Source organism: Musca domestica, unplaced genomic scaffold (genome assembly GCF_030504385.1).
Source record: "Musca domestica strain aabys unplaced genomic scaffold, Musca_domestica.polishedcontigs.V.1.1 17, whole genome shotgun sequence".
NCBI classification, from domain to species: Eukaryota; Metazoa; Arthropoda; class Insecta; order Diptera; family Muscidae; genus Musca; species Musca domestica.
In genome coordinates, this window is record NW_026712230.1 from 6,300,181 (window position 1) to 6,321,609 (window position 21,429).

At 34.2% G+C, this 21,429-nt stretch overlaps 1 protein-coding gene across 1 annotated transcript; it reads right to left on the reverse strand.

Annotated features, from left to right (window-relative positions):
* Positions 1–5,775: 5,775 nt before the first annotated feature.
* Positions 5,776–19,045, reverse strand: LOC131800523 (endocuticle structural glycoprotein SgAbd-3-like). The gene is made up of 2 exons (XM_059120613.1): positions 18,844–19,045; positions 5,776–6,129 (listed from the first exon to the last, which is right to left on the reverse strand). The coding sequence occupies exons 1-2, from the start codon at positions 18,957–18,959 to the stop codon at positions 5,853–5,855; spliced, it is 393 nt and encodes a 130-aa protein (XP_058976596.1). The 5' UTR covers positions 18,960–19,045; the 3' UTR covers positions 5,776–5,852.
* Positions 19,046–21,429: the final 2,384 nt, after the last annotated feature.

The window sequence follows — 21,429 nt, forward strand, 5'->3', positions numbered from 1 at the left end:
TATTTTTTCGCAATTCCCAAACGAATTTGAATAAAAATCCTATTTGAATGATAGCAAAACAAGTTATAATCCGTTACATTTATAACATCGAAAGAATATTTAGCGTTCGTACACGTACCGAATTCGAAAAAAAAAAATAAAATTCAATTGAACCGAACATTATATAATTTATGCACGACGATCGCATTTTATTTTTTCGGCACAGTTAAATATTTCACAACTATGATAAGATAAGTTCTACCGCCCAATATTGGCGATGTGTGGGACAACCCACTCCCATGCGAGTGCGCATTGTTGCTGTTTGACTTGTGATGAGACCTAATTGAATCGATAAATTCCGAGCACGTTCTAATAATAGAGGTAATAAAAAATAGTGACGGGATTTTGGTTTTCTGTGACAACTAATTAAAATTTCTTGAGAAATTGTGTACGCTACAGTCGGTTAATTGTCCAAAATTGTTTGTTTGTTATAAAACTGTTTTAATAATTATGTTGGTAAATGTTTTAATAGAAAAGAAATTAAATGATGATTGTAGCTCAACTGATAATTTTTAAACCGATCGGGTGAATAGTTATATAGGAAAGCGTCGGTTTGTATTGCTATTGATCTGTATCTGATAGAGCGAACGAAAAATGGGCGATGGGCGATATTCGAGGATATGGACTTTCTTAGGCAACTTTCTATCATACCAATTCCGAACTTCAAATAGATTATTTGACACAAACCGTCGAAAAATGTGACAAAATAATTCCGTTGAACAATGTAGCTAAAACGGCTATATGAAGCTGTGAACTTTTATAGAAAATTTTCTATTTTTCTGGAGTTCTGCGAACTCCTAATTATAATTTAAAACTAATAAGGAAAGGTCAATGATCGGGCGGACCGATTATGAGTGTTTACTAGAGCTCCCGTAACAAAAAAGTTTATATTGTGAATTTACCTCTAGTGCCAAATAAAATTGCTGTATAGTGCAAGGTATGACTTCGATAATAATTTTATTTAAAAAACTAGGAGGCCCGGTAAGCGTTTTTTAAAGCATAAGAAGTAAAAAAGCTGTATTTGGAAAAATTTTGGCAATTCTCAAAACAAAAAAATTTAATTCTGTTAAAATCTTAAAAATACCGAATGTAGCTCTCATATTAGGGTCTATACGACGACATGGACCTGCATAGGTAAAATTTGTCATTAGCCATTACAAGTTTCAAATGCGAAACTGAAAAAAATCGTTAATAATAAAGCTAAAATCATAGCGATAGCGAAATTTGGTATTTGAAGTTCTTAATGGATATTACAGCCTAAGACAGAAAATTGTCTGTGCAGGTTCACGTCTTCGTATATCCCCATATAACGGGAGGTACCGTTATATGGTATATGCATAGACAATTTTCTGTCTTAGGCTGTATTATCAACTACGGACATCAAATACCAAATTTGAAACAATTCCTGTGATTAATATCGCTAAAATCAACAAAGTATCTAATATCGGGAGGTACCGTTATATGGGGGCAATACGAAGGCGTGGACATACATGACCCATTTTCAATACCAAAAGTCCTGCAGACTCAGAGAGCTAAAGAGTTGGGTTTCTCCGATGAGAAAACATTCGTTGTCCAGCAGTTTGTAAACAAACAAAATGATGGTGTTTACTTGCCAAAGAGGCGATTATCGCTCTCCACTCGCATCAGAATCAATGCCGAAATCTAAACTTATTCCAAACTTTGATGCTTTTTCCGACATTTTTTGCTTTTATTCTATAAAATTAAAAAATATGTAAAAATTATGGCGTTTGACTTTGTTGCAGTTTTTTATCTCACCATGTATCCTTTGTTTACAAAAAAATCTGATAGAGCCAATTCGGCGAATATTTTATTTCACGTACGGGACCGTTGAATTTGCCCCCTAGATCGTGCGATTTAACGAGTTTAGACTATTTAATGTGGGTCTATAATTTAACTCATATATATACAGAGGAGATCGCTTCAATTGACACATTGGAAGACAACATTGAGTCATTAATTCGTGAGATACCGGCCGAAATGTTGGAAAGAGTATGTCAAAATTGGAATAAGCGGATGGACCATTTGATGCACAGTCACAGTCAAATATTAAATTATTTGAATCGTACCACTGAATTTCAAGCATTTTTAGGAATTTTATATGTGTTTTTATACCATACGCCACATAGTAGATATTATTTCTTTGTGCATTTGTTTATAACATGGAGAAAGAAGCGACTCATAGTTACTTTTGAGGATCTTCATAGAATCACTTTATGAGTCGAATTATGCATGTCAGTCCGTCTGTGCGTCCGTTCATGCCTTCTTGTGAACAAAATGCAGGTCGCATTTATTATTCGATTGAGAATTTTTGAAAACAATATTTGTTTGGCCCAAGGATGAACCCTATTGAAATTGGTGATAATCGGATCAGATTTAGAAATATCTCCCATATATATGTTTCATCCGATTTGGTTTTTAAGTCCCTCACATGGGTATTAAGCACTTCCCAACAGTGATATTTGGTACCAGATATCAGATACAGCCCAGAAATACCTCTACCAAATTTTATGAAGATCGGTTCAGATTTGGATATAGCCCCAACCGATTTCGGGTTAATTGTGCACAAAATGGCCAATATAATTCCAAATGACCTGAATTTTCGTACATAACATCGAATTTAGTCTTGAAGCAAGCACAAACAAATCGGTTCAGATATAGCTATAGCTCCCATATACATATATCTTTCATCCCATTTGGGGGTTTAAGTCCCTCACATGCGTTATGTGCACTCCACATGAATGATATTTGGTACCGGACATCAGATACTGCTCGAAAATACCTCTGTCAAATTATGTCAAGATCGGTTCAGATTAGGATGTAGCTCCGATATATATATATATATATATATATATATATATATATATATATATATATATATATATATATATATATATATATATATATATATATATATATATATATATATATATATATATATATCTTTATCCGATATCAGATAGATTTTTGCTATAGGAAACAGTGCACGATAAGTTTTGGCACACATATAACGGGTTCTACTGATTAGGGGCATCCGAAGGTCTTGGTCCCAATTTCCAAACAAATCAGATGTAATTTGATATTTGGAGTTCCCATTGGATAATTCACTCCGTATCGGATATAATTCCCATTGCAATTATGGGGATTATATACGCTTTTTGGTCATAACACCCATAATAAAGAGTATGGGGAGTATGACCGTTTGCTGAGTTTAGGGCTATCCTCGGATAGACCAGAAATGTTAATTATGGGTATGTATTAATACCCTTAGCCATATGGCTACAGAGGGTATATACAATTTAATACGGTCAAAACGTGCTTATTCGAAATAACGGTTTTAGACCCTAAGCCTTTTTGTACCAAATCCGGTTCAGAACATTTGGAGTCGATCTAGCGATGTCCGTCCGTCTGTCTGTCTGTCTGGCTGGTGCGCATGATAACTCTCGAAGGAAGTATCCGATTTGGTCCAAACTTGGTACATTGTAAGATTTTTGTCAAACTTAGATCGAGTTCAGAGATGGGCAATATCGGTCCACTCCTTCTGGTACCTCTCCCACAATAGGTCGAAATTTTCAAAATAAAATATATTTTTTGCACAGAAAGAGAAAGGATAATCCGATATTGCTCCAACTTTGCAAATCCTAATATTTGCGTCAGTACTAGGTCAGGTGTGAAATATCGATTCACACCTTCTGGTACCTCCCCCACAAATGGTCAACATTTTGAGTAATTACAACCCTCATAAAATGTCATGTAAGAGTCCGATTGTCTTCAAATTTCACACATCCCAATATTTATATTAACGCAAGGTCTAGATGGAATATATTGTTCCATTCGTTCTGGTACCTCCCCACAAATGGTCGAAATTTTCAAAAAATATATTTTTTGCGCAGAAAGAGAAAGGATAATCCGTGCGTGTGTCAGTGTTAGGTCAGGTGTGAAAATGGACAATATCGGTCCACTCCATCAAGTACCTCCCCCATAAATGGTCAACATTTTGAATAATTACAACTCTCATAAAATGTGATGTAAGAATCCGATTGTCTTAAAATTTCACACATCCCAATATTTTCATAAACCCAAGATCTGGTGTAAAGATGGAATATATCGGTCTACTCCTTCTGGTACCTCCTCCACAAAAGTCGAAATTTGAATATCCATTAAGCTCATAAAACGCGAAATTAACATCGGATTCCATTTAGACTTGGCACATCTGAATATGTCTATCAACACAGGATCTGTTAAAAAACCATAGATATCGGACCATTCCTCCTGCTTTCTCCCCCAGAAAAAGTCAACGTTTTGAATAACCAAAACGCTTATAAAATCCGAAACAAGCATCAGGTTCTCTTTATATTTCACACATCCCATTATATCCACTAACAAAAGATCCGTTGTGAAGATGGGATATATCGGTCCATTCTTTTTTGGCAACTTCCCTCACAGAGACTCAAAATTTTGAAAATCCATGAAGCTCATAAAAAGAAATATTGACATCCGATTCTATTCAAGACTTGGTAAATCCCAAAATTCACACAACACAGTCCAAACCTGGCACGTCGCGATATTTATATAATATTTATTTAGGTCCGACACGAAGTGGCCAATATTGGCCAATTCCTTCGGAACCAACTGCATAAAGGTTTAAACATTTAAATAATCATAACAGAAGTCAAAATATTTTTAAATAATCGAACATTGGCTGAGGGTATATATCTGTCGGCAAAACCGACCGATACTTTTACTTGTTTTAACCTGATTATGGCGAAGTATTTTTTCCGTTGGCGAAATACCCGGTTAACTGGTTATTCGATCCGAAAGTTCGGATTCATAATCCGTGCTTTATCCGTTTCTGCAATTGATATGTAGAGATTGACACGGCATAGTTAATTCCCTACACAACATTTTCAATGTTGTTTTTTTATAGGTCCTATATAATAATACCTTCTGATTTTCGTCATTTTGAATCCTCATTACTATCAAAAAAATTTCATCTATTTAAAGGAACTTTCAAATTTTACGGATTTTAAGGAAATCCGATTTAGCCATGAATGAAGTTTTTACATGGTGGAGATTATAAAATGTAAGGTAATGCCAAGTCGACTATAGCCTCATATTCAACTGGGTTTTATTTCTTCTTCTAATTATTTTGTCAATTTCTGTAGAACAAATAACGGTGAGGAAAAAAGTGAAATAAAATAATAACTTAATATAGCGAATGATATCAAATTATGACGCGAATAACAAATTCATTCAAATGCCAACAGAAACAATGGACACACAAATACAAATTTTTAAACAAAAAAAACTATTAATGAAGATTTTACGATATGGTCTATTGGCGAGAAGAGACAAGAACTGCCGGCAGGTGAATAAACTTTTCATTCTTGAGCATAGTTCTTCTTCGGCTCATTCTTGCATAAAGCGTAACATGGGCGATTTCTTTTGTTTTTAAGCGAACAGCCAACCGACCAACCCACTAACCGGCTAAGCAACCGGCCAACCATCATCATCACAAATAATTCCGAATAAATTTGAAATATTTTAATAATGTTTTTCATTCTTTGTTTATTATCAGTCGAATAATTCTATAGATGTGCTTAGTTATGTATGTAAATATATGTGTGGGATTTATATGCTATGCATTGGTGTGTGTATGGTTGTGCGTATGATTTTCACCCTAACAGCAATACTATTTTTATTTATTTCGTATAACGCTTTAGATCACATTTCCTTTTTTTTTTGTTTTTGTTATTGACTAAAAAATACATTTCGGGTTTCATTGGATCCGGTGTTTAACGATGTTTCTTTTGATCATTTTCTGGATTATAGGGATGTTCTTCCAAATATTTTAAGGTTTTCAATACTGATTCTGGAATTGGTGGTGGTGTGGGTAAGTGAGCGCCAACGGGGCGATAGCCATTCTCATCGGCGGTGTAGGAAATGGAATATTCCTCACCATCATCGGAAACGAATGCAAATCTTCCCTGGATTGCTTCACCCTCGTGGCTGTCATCGACGTGTTTCAAAATGCCATCTTGTGTTGCCTTCGAACCATCTCCCAACTCGTAGCTGCAATTAAGTAGAAATGAATAGAAATATATTTGAAAATTATAATGTTGAAATATATATAGAGAGTAGGTATTTAACGAAATTAGTAGACTTGCTATGATAGTTGTTTGGGTCAATTAAGAAATCGATTTATATATATTTGAATTTTTTGTTTTCATTGTTAAAAACTGGAACCGAATATCCAGTTTGTGGTTATGGTCATTACCAAATTTGTATTTTATTTTTTTTTTGTTATCTAACATTTTAATAATGTTATGGTTCCAGTGCTAGAGCAACACGAGTCTCATCTATATGGGTATTTGAGACAAAAATAGATGTATCGTAAATGTTTGAAAATTCTCTGTTGAAATCTTGAATTCAAATGGTATTCCGATTCACATTGTTCAGAGACGAAGTCAATACTAGTTTTAGTCACTGGGAAGTTTCCGATATAGGTAACTTTATAATAAGCGGTACGAAAAAAATTAAAATGTGTATTTATTATGATACCCTCGAAATATATACTTAATTTGGAAAATGGTCAGTCGATCAGGAAATTGAATTGGGATATAGAGGTAAATTTTAGTGTTATTTATTTCCGTGCAGTCAAATTTGTATATGAGCCATATTGATCACATATAAAACACCATAAATCCACATTTTGGTGATATAGATGTAGGGGTATATGTAATTGGACAATTTCAATACCAAATTAAACAAGTTAAAAAAGCAGTAAGTTCGGCCGGGACGAACTTGGAATGCTCTTCAACATTTGGAACGAATTTGGAAATGTTAAAAAAATGAAATACGTAAAAAATTCTGTTGAAATCTTAAAAATGCAGAATATAGCCGTTATATTGGGGTCTCTACGACGTGAACCTATATAGGCTTTGTTTGTCATAAGCCATTAATATATTCAAATGCGAAACTTAAAAAAAATCGGTGAATAATGTAGCTAAAATCATTAAAATACCGAATATCGGGAGGTATCGTTATATGGGGGCTATACGAAGACGTAGACCAGCACAGACAATTTTCTGTCTCAGGCTGTAGTATCCACTATGAACATCAAATACTAAATTTGAAAGAATTCCTGTTAATAATGTTGCTACATTCAACAAAGTACCGAATATCGGGAGGTACCGTTATATGGGGGCTATACGAAGACGTGAACCTGCACTGACAATTTTCTGTCATAGGCTGTAGTATCCATTACGAACTTTAAACACGACATCTCGAACCATTTCGGTGAGTATTGCACCTAAAATCGTCAAAATACCGAATGTAGGAAGGTATTGATATATGGGGCCTATACAAAGACCTGGACCTGCATACACAATTTTCTCTCACAGACTGTAGTTCCCATTACGAACTCTAAATGCGTAATTTGAAACTAATCCGGTGAATAATGACGCTAAAATTAATATACCCTCCATAGTATGGGTATAAAAACAATAAATTCAAATTTTCAAAACAATTTCCTTAAAAACTACTGCTATATTCATAAAACTACCGAATATTGGGAGTCACTGTTATATGGGCGCCTATATGAACAAGTGGACCTGTATATACAATTTTTGTCATAGGTCATTACGATATTCAAAAACATATTTGAAACAATACTGGTGAAAAATATTGCTAAAATCATCAAACTAACGAATATATTTTACCATTATATGGCGGCTTTATTAAGAAGTGGACCTGCATACGCAATTTTCGGTCATAGGCTGTAGTCCCGATTAGGAATTTAATATACGAGATTTGAAATCATTAAATGCCGCTAAAATAATTAAAATATCGACTATAGGGAAGTACCGTTATATTGGAGCCTATATGAAGACGTGGACCTGAATATACAATTTCCTAGCATAGGTTAGAAACTATTATAGGGATGTACCGTTACATGGGGACTATACTATGACGTGGATCTACAAAGACAATAATATAGCATATAAGAGTTTTCAAAAAAATAATGGTTAAATAAATTACTAAAGTCATCAAAATACCGAATATAGGATGGTAAATTTGTATAGGACTATACGAAGACCTGAAACCTAGGAACCTAAAATACGAAATTTGAAAAAAATGCGATGAATAATGTGGCTAAAATCACACAAATACCTGCATAGGCAATTTTTTTGTCACAGACGGTGGTACCCATTAGAAACTTCAAATTTGAATTTTGATTTGTGAAATTCTGCATTTGAGTGAGAATCTGAGTATTATTTCCCATTTTTGAGAGTTGGTGCAATTTGAAGGCAATCTGACTCTTATTTTACATTTCATAAGAACTATAATTATTCAAAATGTTGACATTTTGTGGGTGAGGTATGTGATGGAGTGGCACGATATTGCAATTGTTTGAACGAAATTGGATTATCCTTTCTTGTTCTATCAGGTAAATTATATATCTATTATTTTTTGACCTTTTGTGGAGTAGTGGGCCGATATTGCCCATCTCCGAACTCGATCTAAGTTTGATAAAAACATTGCGATGTAGCAAATTTAACCAACTCAGATACTCCCTTGAATAGTTATCGTGCAAACCAGCAAAATAGACGAACGGACGAGATCGACTCCAAATGTTCTGATCCAGATTTGGTTCAAAGAGACCTAGCGTTTAAAACCGTTATTTCGATGAGGCACTTTTGTACTTATCAAATGATATTACCTTCCGTAGCAATGTAGCTGAGGGTATAACAATTACAGAATATGTTTGACCTTTTTTGAAAACTTTGATGCAAATAGTTTTTTTTTTTGAATTGCAGTGGAAATATAAGGTTTCTTTCCTTCGGTGACTTATAGTTAAATTTGATGAGGAATATCTTTGTCTTTGACGTAACTCTTCTTAAACAATGTTTTGTAGGAGATTTTTGCATAAACTCAGATAAAGTACGGCCTTGTTCCTAAAATGTGTTTTTAACATATATGAATTGCTGGCCTATGAAAAATAATTATTTTAGGATATTTTGGCTTGGTACGATCCTGCTTAAAGGAAGTTTTCAATTAAAATATTCGTCGTATTTTTATCTGCAATATACCTAATATACCAATGTATGCCTAAACTACGCCAATTCCGAAGAATCTTAATTGAAAATATGCTGAAAGTGTGGAAGAGGGGGAATTTGCGTCCTTAATTTTGGCCACTATTCGATATAATCTTTCAAAATACAGATGCATGTGTCTACTTTCATAATCTGCTGGATTTTCCCCGTAATTGTTGAAAAAATTGAAATTTGTCGCGTAGTGTAATAAGCTCTAAAAGGTTGTACGAAGGATTGTCAATGATAAACAAAAAGGTGTTTGTAAAAAGGTGAATATTTTTAGGAATTCATATTAGTAAGGTACAACAAATAATAAAAGTAACTAAATATTGTACCAAAATTATTCCAGTAAAAGCTTTTTTTTGGAACTGGTTGACAAAATGAGATGTTTTGGAAATGTATACATAAGTGTAATGCTAGGAACACAATTGGAGCGAACGACGAATTTCGCCCTACGCGGCGACAAAATGAGCCGCGAAAATTCGTCGTATGGAACACAATACCGACGAAATTATAAAACAGCTGATGAAGTTGTTTACTTTTTGCTCATTTGTTGACTACAATGAAAATTATACAAGAACTCATAATTCTTTATAATTTCAGTTATGTCCATCTTTTCTATTATAAATTCACTGATATCCATCTTCACTCAGGCGCAAGTGCACAAATAAATAAACAAATTATTTATGTTTTTTTTATACGAATAACAGATAGTAGAGTGACCATAACAAATTTTTAAGTAAAAAGTAACTTTATTTACTAAAACACATAAAATTCGTACAAGTATGGCCACCTTGTACTGTTTTGTCGCCGTTCGCCGGCGTATGAAATAGAAATAAAGCTAATTGAGTTCGCGGCGACCGACGAAATTTTCGCCGGCGCCGTGATTGTGTGCACTTCCATATACACATATGGTTTTTATTTTTGACGACGAACATACGCCGCGAAAAAATTCGTCGTTCGCTCCAATTGTGTTCCTAGCATAAGAGTGCTGCCAAATGGTACAAAATTCGGCATAGAGTGGTAGTACGTGAAATTCTATATGGTACTAAATTAGGTATATAGTATAGGAAAACAGTTAGAAATGTACGTATTGTTATTAGGATTAGTACGAGTATACGGCATTTAGATAAAGAGATAAATTTAGAAACGCATACAAGGAAAGTATAAATTTGGTATAGAGTGTCGGAAGAGAAGAGGAATTAAGTATTTCGGTATATGGGTACATTAAGAGTGTGAAACATTTAGACAATGGGATGTTTGTGGAATCCCGTGGAAAGTGTAGAGAGAGCAGAGAGACATAGAACTTGAATTATGAGTTTTGATAGTCGTGTCATGACATTTTTGTTTTTGATTTTCGTGTCTTTCATGTGGACAATGCGGTGGTTTGTATGGTGCATGAAAATTACTAAATGTGCTATAGAGTATAGGAATAGAGGTGAAATTATGAATTTTAGTATACGGGCCCATTAAGAGTGTGAAGAATTTAGACAACGCCTTTTTTATAGTTTACGTAAAGTACTAAATGGTGCTAAATTTTTTTTTATAATGAGAAGGAATTGTGGATTTTGGTGTAAAGATAACTGTGCCTAGAATTTAGTCAATGACGTACCTAATATAGCAATATAGCTAGAATAATGAAATCCGGTATGATTATGACTGTGAGTGTGTGGGTCTAGATATGAGAGTAGAATGGAATGAAGCTTGAATTGTGAAAATATTGGAAGAACCAGAATTGTAAAATGTTCTATGCTATGCAATGTTGGATTGTTAATTGGTTTGCAAGGCAATATCCTTAATGCGGCCCGGAAGTACTCACAACAAAAATCCGAATAAAGGATTCTTTCTTTTGAATTTTTACCGACTCAAAAAATTCATCATTTGATTTATCCAAAATGCAAAATTTGATGAAAATTCGATATTTGTTTGATGATTTTTTTACCCTTTTTGGGGGATGTGAAGAAGAAAGTGGATGTGTGAAATTTGAAGTCAATCGGATGTTTATTTCGCATTTATGTGTGTTAAGGTTATCCAAAAATTGGACCCCTTTATGGGGAAGGACTGCAGGACAAGCGGACTGGTCCAATTTATTCCATCTTTACACCTAATCTTGTGTTGATAGAAATACTGCGATATGCCGAGTTTTGAAGGAATTGAATGCTTATTTGCATTTATGAGCGTAATGGTTATTTAACATTCTAAAATTTTATTTTTTTTTTTTGGATTTGGTCCAAAAAGACCTAGTGTCTTAAAGCACTATTTCGATGAGGTACGTTTTGGCAGCATCAAACGTTATATACCCTCTGCAGCCATATGAGTTTAGGAAAGATTTCATGAATTGTTTTGAATTTTATGTGTTTTTTTTTTCAAATTTTCCTTTAGAATCCCAAATACCTAAAGTAGGGTAATGTTTCGATGGTTTACACAAAAGTGGACCTATATCAACCTTTAGGTGGGAAAATTGCTTAGAAATCGGGGATACATAAATATGAGGGTACATTGATATGGGGGCTATACTTAAAAGTGGACCGATTTTGATACTCTTCGAACTTGGCTTGACAGGCAAAATCATGGCTTGATATATGTATTCATTTAAGTTATATCGTGATTACAACGACCTAGAAATTTTTAAAACCTAAATTTTTGTGAGTTTTGAAACATAATTCCAAAAAAGGTAAAGAAAACAAGTTAAAAAGCAGTAAGTTCGGCCGGGTCGAACTTTGAATTCCCTCCACAATTTGGAACGAATTTGGAAATTTCCAAAAAATAAAATCCGTTAACAATTCTGTTAAAATCTTAAAAAAAACGAATATAGCCGTTATATTGGGGTCTATACGACGTGGACCTACATAGGCATTGTTTGTTGTTAGCCATTACCATATTCGAATTCGAAACTTGATATAAACGATGAATAATGTAGCTAAAATCATCAAAACACCGTATATAGGGATGTACCGTTATATCGGAGCTATACGAAAGATCTGGACCTGCATTGACAATTTTCTGTTACAGGCTGTAGCATCAATTACGAACTTTAAATACGACATCTCAAACAATTTCTGTGAGTATTGTACCTAAAATCGTCAAAATACCGTATATAGGGAGGTACTGATATATGGGGCCTATACGAAGACCTGGACCTGCATAGACAATTTTCTGTCACAAACTGTAGTTCCCATTACGAACTCTTAATACGTAATTTGAAACTACTCCGGTGAATCATGTCGCTAAAATCATCAAAATACCGAATATAGGGAGGTACCGGTACATGGAGGCTATACGAAGACGTGGACCTGCACAGACAATTTTCTGTCATAAGCTGTAGTACACATTACTAACTTCAAATGCTAAATTTGAAACAATTCGCTAATATCATCAAAATACCGAATATCGGGAGGTATCGTTGTATGAAGTTATACGAAGACCTGGACCTGATAGACAATTTTCTGTCACAGATTGTAGTTCCCATAACGAACTTTAAATACGTAATTTGAAACAATTCCGGTAAATAATGTCGATATAAAACCAGTAAGGAAAGCTCAAAAGTCGGGCGGGGCCGACTATATGATACCCTACACCACTATGCATATTTAGTAGAGCTCTCGTAAAAAGGTTTATACAGGGCATTTCAGAGCTCTATGAGATATTTGGTACAAAATCAAAATCTATCTAATTCTATCGTGCATTTTACGAACTATAGCTATCTCTGAACCGGGTTTCTCCAAATTTTACGTATTAGCTTCTAGACTGAATTCGGTCTTATGTACGAGAATTCAGGTGATTTGGGCTGATATTGACCATTTAGTGCACATTTAACCCTAAATCGGATGAAGATATATATGGGCGCTATATCCAAATCTGAACCGATTTCGATAAAATTTAAAACAGCTATTCCTGTGCTCCATCTAATACCTGGTACCAAATATCACGGTTGTGGAGTGAATATTACGAATGTATTGGACTAAAACACTAAATCGGATGAAACATATATATGGTTGCTATATCTATATCTGAACCGATTTTCACTAAATTTGATATACTTGCTTCTAGGCTGAATTTGGTCCGATGTACTAAAATTCAGTCCATTTGGACTTATATCGGCCATTTGGTGCACAATTAACCCGAAATCGGATGAAGATATATATGGGAGCTATATCCAAATCTGAACCGATTTCGATAAAATTACAAACAGCTATTTCTGGGCTGTATCTTATATCTGGTACCAAATATCATTCTTGTGGAGTTCATATTACGAATGTGAGAGGCTTAAACACCAAATCGGATAAAACATATATATGGGAGCTATAGCTGTTTCTGAACCGATTTTCTCCAAATTTGTTGTACTTGCTTTAAGGCTAATCTCGGTCACATGTGCCAAAATTCGGGCCATTTGGGCTGATATTGGCCATTTGGTGGTCAATTAACACGAAATCGGATGAAGATATATATGGGAGCTATATCCAAATCTGAACCGATTTCGATAAAATTTAAAACAGCTATTTCTGTGCTCCATCTAATACCTGGTACCAAATATCACGGTTGTGGAGTGAATATTACGAATGTGAGGGACTTAAAGATCAAATCGGATGAAAGATATATATGGGAGCTATAGCTATATCTGAACCGATTTTCTCCAAATTTTATATACTTGCTTCTAGGCCGAACTCGGTTGGGTGTGCCAAAATTCAGGTAATTTGGACTGATAGTGGATATTTGGTGCACATTTAACCCGAAATCGGATGAAGATATATATGGGAGCTATATCTAAATTTGATCCGATTCTCACCAATTTCAATAGGGTTCGTCCTTGGGCCAAAAAAATATTGTTTGGAAAATTTCATCTCAATCGGATAATAAATGCGACCTGCATTTTGTTCACAAGAATACATGGACAGACAGACGGACGGACAGACGGACTGACATGCATAAATCGACTCAGAAAGTGATTCTATGAAGGTTCTCAAAAGTAACTATGGGTCTATCTCGTTTCCTTCTCCATGTTGCAAACAAATGCACAAAGACATAATACCCTTACCACTATGTGGTGTAGGGTATAAAAACAACTGAAATATAAGTTCCGCAATAAAATGTTGATGGAATCGGACCCATCCAACCTTCGCTTACAATGTTGATAGATTTCGGACCCATCCAACATTCACTTACATTGTCGGTCGATTTCGGACCCATCCAACATTCGCTTACATTGTCGGTAGATTTCGGACTCGTCTGATGGCCTAGGCCATCGCTGTGTAAATGTAAGTAGAAATTGTATACAGGCTTTGGATGGGTCGCACCTACTCAGATGGAAGATGTATGTGCTAAAAATCCGCTGGGGTGCTATATTTGGCATAGGGAGTGTGTGAAGAGAAGAGGAATTATGAATTGTTGGTATACGGGTTCTATTAAAAGAATTTCGACAATGACGTGTTTTTTAAAATAGAGTGATAGAGCTAGAATTATGAAATTTGGTATGGTGATCAATGTGAGTGTGTGGGCCTAGATATGAGAGTGGAATGGAATGTAGCTTCAATTGTAAAAGGGGAAATGTTGCATATGATGGTACTAAATTATATACCATCGGTATTGGAAGTGTAGGAAACACTTGAAAAGTAAAATTTTGTTTTTTCCTAAATATTTTTAATTACTTATCGTATAAAAACGCTAACAAAATGCATTATATAATCATTATTAAATTATATTCCAAATATTGTAAGGCTACATACTCCCATTAACTCATAGCGCAATACTATGTGCCAGGACAAGTTTACACAAAACTGTGCCTTCCAGGACAATTCTGCCGGTACAATATGGGTACCTACGGAAAGCTTATGAAGTCTAGTTCCGGCCACTTTCGAGGTATATGGTCATTTCTCGAGGTATCCTTGGAACAGGATAACTCAATTGGCCAATATCCCTTCCAGGACCCATATTGTGCCTGCAGAATTGTCCTGGAAGGCATATTGGCCAATGGAGTTATCCTGTTCCAAGGATACCTCCAGAAATGACCGTATACCTCGAAAGTGGCCGGAACTTCCTATAATTTTCTTAATGCCAATGGATAGTAGACTTCAATCTTTGGAATATAATTTAATAATGATTATATAATGCGTTTTGTTGGCGTTTTTATACGATAAGTAATTAAAAAATTTTTTATGTAGCTCTGTTAACGCTAACATAGCAATGTTTTTTTCTCTGTTAAATTCGTGGCTCTAGTTAAATTCGGTATTTATCGTAACGGACCTAAATTTTCTATGCTAAGCAATATTCGATTGTAAGTTGGTTGGTAAAGCAAATTCCTAAATGCGACACCAAAGTACTCATAACAAAAATCCGTATAAAGGATTCTCTTTTTTTGAACTTTTAGCGGCTCAAAAAGTTGTCTTTTGATTTATGTCACAATGCAAAAGTCCGATATTGTTTTCCCACTTTAAATGGGGTTTTATACCCTCCACCATAGTATGAGGGGCATATTAAGTTTGTTTTGTTACACTTCGTTATATAAATTTCAGACCCCACAACGAATATATATTCTTGATCAGCATAAAAATCTATGTCGATTTAACAATATCCGTTCGCCTGTGGTAATCACTCTAGCTTCCGAACGAAGTGATATAGGTTGATTAAATTTTACTCAGATGTGTATTAGTTCTACAGGACTTTTGATATTGAAAATAAGTCAACGTTTTGGTATAGCCACCATATAACTGTATCTCCAGGTATTCGGTATTTGATAATTTATTCCACGCTTTTCACTGGAAATGTTTTGAATTTGAAGTTCGAAATGGTACTATAGCCCCAATATAATGGTAACTCCCTACATTCGGTATTCCTTTTCAATTGTGAAGGGTATTCAAAATGCAGCCCGTCCGAACTTACTGCTTTTTTACCTGCTATTATTTAAATTTCTTGAGGGAAAGATAAAACAGTGAGTATGTATTGTTCAATCAAGTTTTGTCAAAATATTATGATGGTCAAGGGTTAACTTTGATGCCTTTTTTGACAATTTTTGGGGAGGTACCAGAATTTAATGTTAGTAAAAATATTAGGATGTGTGAGTTTGAAGTCAATCGGATGTTTATTTCGCATATTATGTGTGTTTAGGATATTCAAAAATTGGACTCATTAATGGGGAAGGTACAAGAGGACTGGTCCAATTTATACCATCTTTACATCTAATCTTGTGTTGATAGAAACACTGCGATATGCTGAGTTTTGAAGGAATTGAATGCTTATTTGCTTTTATGAGCGTCATGGTTATTCAAAAATTTGACTCGTTGTGGTGGAAATACTAGAAAGAGTGATCTGATCTATCCCATTATCAAACAAAATCTTGTCTGAAATTTGAAGACAACAGGCATTTATTTAACATTTTCTAGATCTATAAATTTTCTAGAGTTGGTTAGACGATATATCCCATTTTCACACCAGATCTTGTGTTATTGAAAATATTAGGATATGTGAAATTTGAGGAGAATCAGATGTTTATGATGATCGTCGGCAACACTGCTCAGAAATTTGGTATTTGCAACGTTTCCGCAAAATTGGGAGATATTTTCTTGTTCTTTCAGGTAAATTGTTTTCTGTGATTTTTTGTGGGAGAAGGAAAAGAAGTGGACCGATATAGCCCATCTCCAGACTCCATCTATGAACGATGTACCAAGTTTGGATCAAATCAGATACTCCCTTCGAGTGTTATAGTGCGCACCAGTCAGACAGATTGACAGGGGATATATAAGTATGAGGGTATATTAATATGGAGGCTATACTTAAAAGTGGACCGATTTTGATACTCTTCGAATTTGGCTTGACAGGCAAAATCATTTGAGTTATATCTTGATTACAACTACCTAGAAATTTTTAAAACCTATACTTTTGTAGGTTTCGAAACATAATTCCAAAAAAAGGAAAAGAAAACAAATACCCTCCACCATTTGGAACGAATTTGGAAATTTCCAAAATAAAATCCGTTAACAATTCTGTTAAAATCTTTAAAAATCGAATATAGCCGTTATATTGGGGTCTATACGACGTGGACCTACACAGGCATTGTTTGTTGTTAGCCATTACCTTATTCGAATTCGAAACTTGAAACAAACGATGAATAATGAAGCTAAAATCATCAAAATACCGTATATAGGGGGGTACCGTTATATCGGTGCTATACGATGACCTGGACCTGCATTGACAATTTTCTGTTACAGGCTGTAGCATCCATTACGAACTTTAAATACGACATCTCAAACAATTTCTGTGAGTATTGTACCTAAAATCGTCAAAATACCGAATATAGGGAGGTACTGATATATGGGGCCTGTACGAAGACGTGGATCTGCACAGACAATTTTCTGTCTTAGGCTGTAGTATCCATGACGAAGTCTAAATACGTAATTTGAAACTATTCAGGTGAATAATGTCGCTAAAATCATCAAAATACCGAATATCGGGAGGTACCGTTGTATGGGCGCTATACGAAGACGTGGACCTGCACAGACAATTTTCTGTCATAAGCTGTAGTATCCATTACGAACTTCAAGTGCAAATTTGAAACAAATCAGATAAATAATGTCGCTAAAATCATCAAAATTCCGAATATAGGGAGGTACCGTTATATGGGGGATATACGAAGGTCCACAGAAAATTTTCTGTCTTAGGCTGTAGTATCGATTTCAAACTTCAAACATTAAATTTGAAACAATTCCGTGAATAATGTCGCTAAAATCATAAAAATATCGAATATCGGGAGGGGGCTATAAGAAAACGTGGACCCACATGGCCCATTTACGCACTTAACCTGCCTACTGGCAAAATATACATGAGTGCAAAAGGTTAGCCTTCTATCTCAATTTGTTCGAAAGATAGCGTGATTACAACAGACAGACAGACGGACTTTGCTAAGTCGACTTAGAATTTTACGCGGATCAAGAATAATAATAAAGAATAAAAAAATATATATATGACATAAGTATGGCCTCCTGAGTCACTTGTACCTTCAAAAGTACAATTCGAAAAAATTACAAATCGAGAAAATTGCTAAATACTAATTAGGACTGCTGCGAACTGAGCAACACTAAATTGCAGCGCCAATTGTTATTATTTTATTTTTTTATTAACAACTTCTACTTATTTTGTATTCGACCTTGGAACACTTGAGGTGCGATACAGTTTGTTCTGTTACTTTTTGCACATTTCTCCCAAAAATATTAACTTCTCAGGGAAATACTTCATTATTTTAATATTTTTATTTGTGATAGTGGGATCATAAATGTCTCAGCATTTTGTTTCCATTTTGTTTTGTTTTTTTTTTTTTTAATCACCAAAATAAATAACACTTCCTGGTTATATTGTTATTTTAATAAGAAGAGCTAATTTATTTCATTTATTTGCCATAATTTTTATTTATATCACCGTTGGTTCCTATTTCGCATTTTCGGTTAATTGAATTCACTGCTCTTTTTGGAATCAGCATCATCACATCATTGTTTTTAATTTCTGTTTATGGTAGAGAATGTGTTTTTTTTACTTTTCATATTTTTCACACTTTAATGTTTGGTGGGAGTAATTTATCGATCTATTTTTTGTTGTAGTGTTTATGTTTTATTGTTCACGGTTTTAATTTAATTTATGTTCAGTTTTTATTTTCCATTTATGGTCATATTTTTGGTTTATTTGAAAAACACTTTTGAATGCTTACTGGTAATGATATTTGCCATCATGTTCCACAATGGCCTCATTCGAAATCACTTCGACATCCTTGGCAGTTGCGATACCGACCAATGCCAAACCGACCACAGCTAAGAGGAGTTTCATTTTTGCAATAATAAAGAGGATACGAATAAAAAACCCGAGATAACAAAATAATATTTAAATTAATCGAATCAAGTCAAATGCACGAATGATACGATTTTGGCCAGCCAAACAAGCTTTTATACTAAAATGTTATTAACTAAAAACTACAAGAAAATACAAAAACAATGACCAAATAAAAATTCCTGAACCGTAAACAGAAAATTTCAATTTTTATAGAATCAAAAAAAAAAAAAAAAAGATATCGTCACTTTTCTGAACTTGTTTTCTGTAGGGGTGAAGCGTTTTTTACGTAGTCGTTTATTCAAGTATTGGTATTCTTCTTCATATTGATACAGCATCCAAGATGCTTTCTTCTAGTTTCTCCCTCCCTCTCGCTCAGCTCCACAAATGGAGTGTGAATTTCAACACAAACCCAACCATAAAAGATGAAAATCAATATTCAATAAACATTAAATATAGGCCATATCATATCAAATGACCGGTTGGTTGGTAAAACTAAGTAGCAAATTTTAGAATGTCAAAACGCCACTAAACGAATTCAAAACAATAAATCACAAAAAAGAAAAGAGGAATATTTAAAAAGAGATTCTTTCAAATTTGTGAACGAAATCGTTCGCATTCTAAAGAGATCGATTGGGCGATTCTTTTGTCAAATTCCTGAGAAAAGTATTGGATTTCATATCTCAAACGTGGGGCAATGACTGCGTCAATGTTTTATTAAGTTTTTATTCAAATTTTTGATCTCGAGGCAGTGAAGCTTCCTACACACATGCCCTATGTTGTTTGGATAATGATAATATTTTTATACCCTCCACCATAGTATGGAGGGTTATTAAGTTTGTCATTCCGTTTATAACATCCCGAAATATATATTTTAGACCCCACAAAGTATATATATTCTTGATCAGCATAAAATTCTATATCGACTTAGCGATGTCCGTCCGTCTGTGGAAATCACTCTAGCTTGCGAACAAAATGAAGTAAGTTGATAAAAATTTACTCAATAGTGTATTATGTCGGCAGGACTTTTGGTATTGAAAACGGACCATGTAGGTCAACGTCTTCGTATAGCCCCCATATAACGGTACCCCCCGATATTCGGTATTTTGATGATTTTCGCGACATTATTTACCGGAACTATTTTAAATTTGGTATTTGAAGTCCGTAATGAAAACTACGGCCTATGACAGAAAATTGTCTGTATAGGTTCATGTTTCGCATTTGAATATTGTGATAGCTTGTGACAAAAGTTGCCTATGCAGGTCCACGTCGTCGTATAGACCCTAATATACGGCTACATTCGGTATTTTTAAAATTTTAAAAGAATATTTAACGGATTTTTTTTTTGAAAATTGTTAAATTTTTACCAAATGATGGAGGGTATTCAAAGTTCGGCCCGGCCGAACTTACAGCTTTTTTACTTGTTTACTGTTAGAATTTTAGAACAAATTCCGTCACACATTCCTAACTTCATTGGAATGTGATATATATAGTGTATTTGGTGCATCAAATATTTAAAATCAGCCGAATTTTATATGGAAGCTATAACCACATCTGAACAGATTTCAATATAAACTGGCAAATTTATTTTCTGATCAAATACGGTCACTCATTCTAAATTTCTTTGGATTCGAATATACATATCGTGGCTGATGCATCAAATAAACGAAATCGGTGGAAAATATATATAGGAGCTATATCCAAATCTGAAACTATTTCAATATAATTTGGCAAATTTATTTTTGTATCGATTTCCGTTACACATCGTTAAATTTCAAAACACTGTTAAGGGCAAGATAAGGATGTGTTTTGGAGATTTGATCTAAAAGGTGTTCTAATTATGTCGTGTTCGCTTAAGATAAGGTAGTGATTTTATTTATATAAGTATTCAAATTGCACGAAATAGTGGTACATATGGTAAAACTGTATTCGGAAAATGGTACGTTGCTGTGGTGGTTTTTAAAAAAAAATTGGTTTTTAAAAAATTTGAGCTACAACTACACATTAAGAACTAAAATCTACTATTGGATGCCACGTAGACAACAGGAACCTTAGAAAAATAGTGAGCACATCAACAGTATTTTCTATTTTATATTTAACCATTCTACAAACAAAAACGAAACATGTGTGCAAAATAATTTGATGCGGTATTCTAATTTTTAGCATTCTACTATCCACCCACAAATTATAACAACGACTTATGGACAGGTGATTAATGGGAATTCTATTTTTTCTCCGCTAGAAAGTTGTTTTACTACTTTCACATTAAATTTATGCGAAGACATCTTTGACAAAATATTTATTTTGGCTCCACACATATTTGGTCAGTCAAGGTCGTATTGACCTTGTTATGCGAATTTAAAACGGTTTGATAAACTCCAAAAATATAGTTGTCGACAGTAGTTTGTTGTTTAGTTCTAAATGAAATTTGTTTAATAAAAATTAATTAATTTAGACAACATTTCAAAAA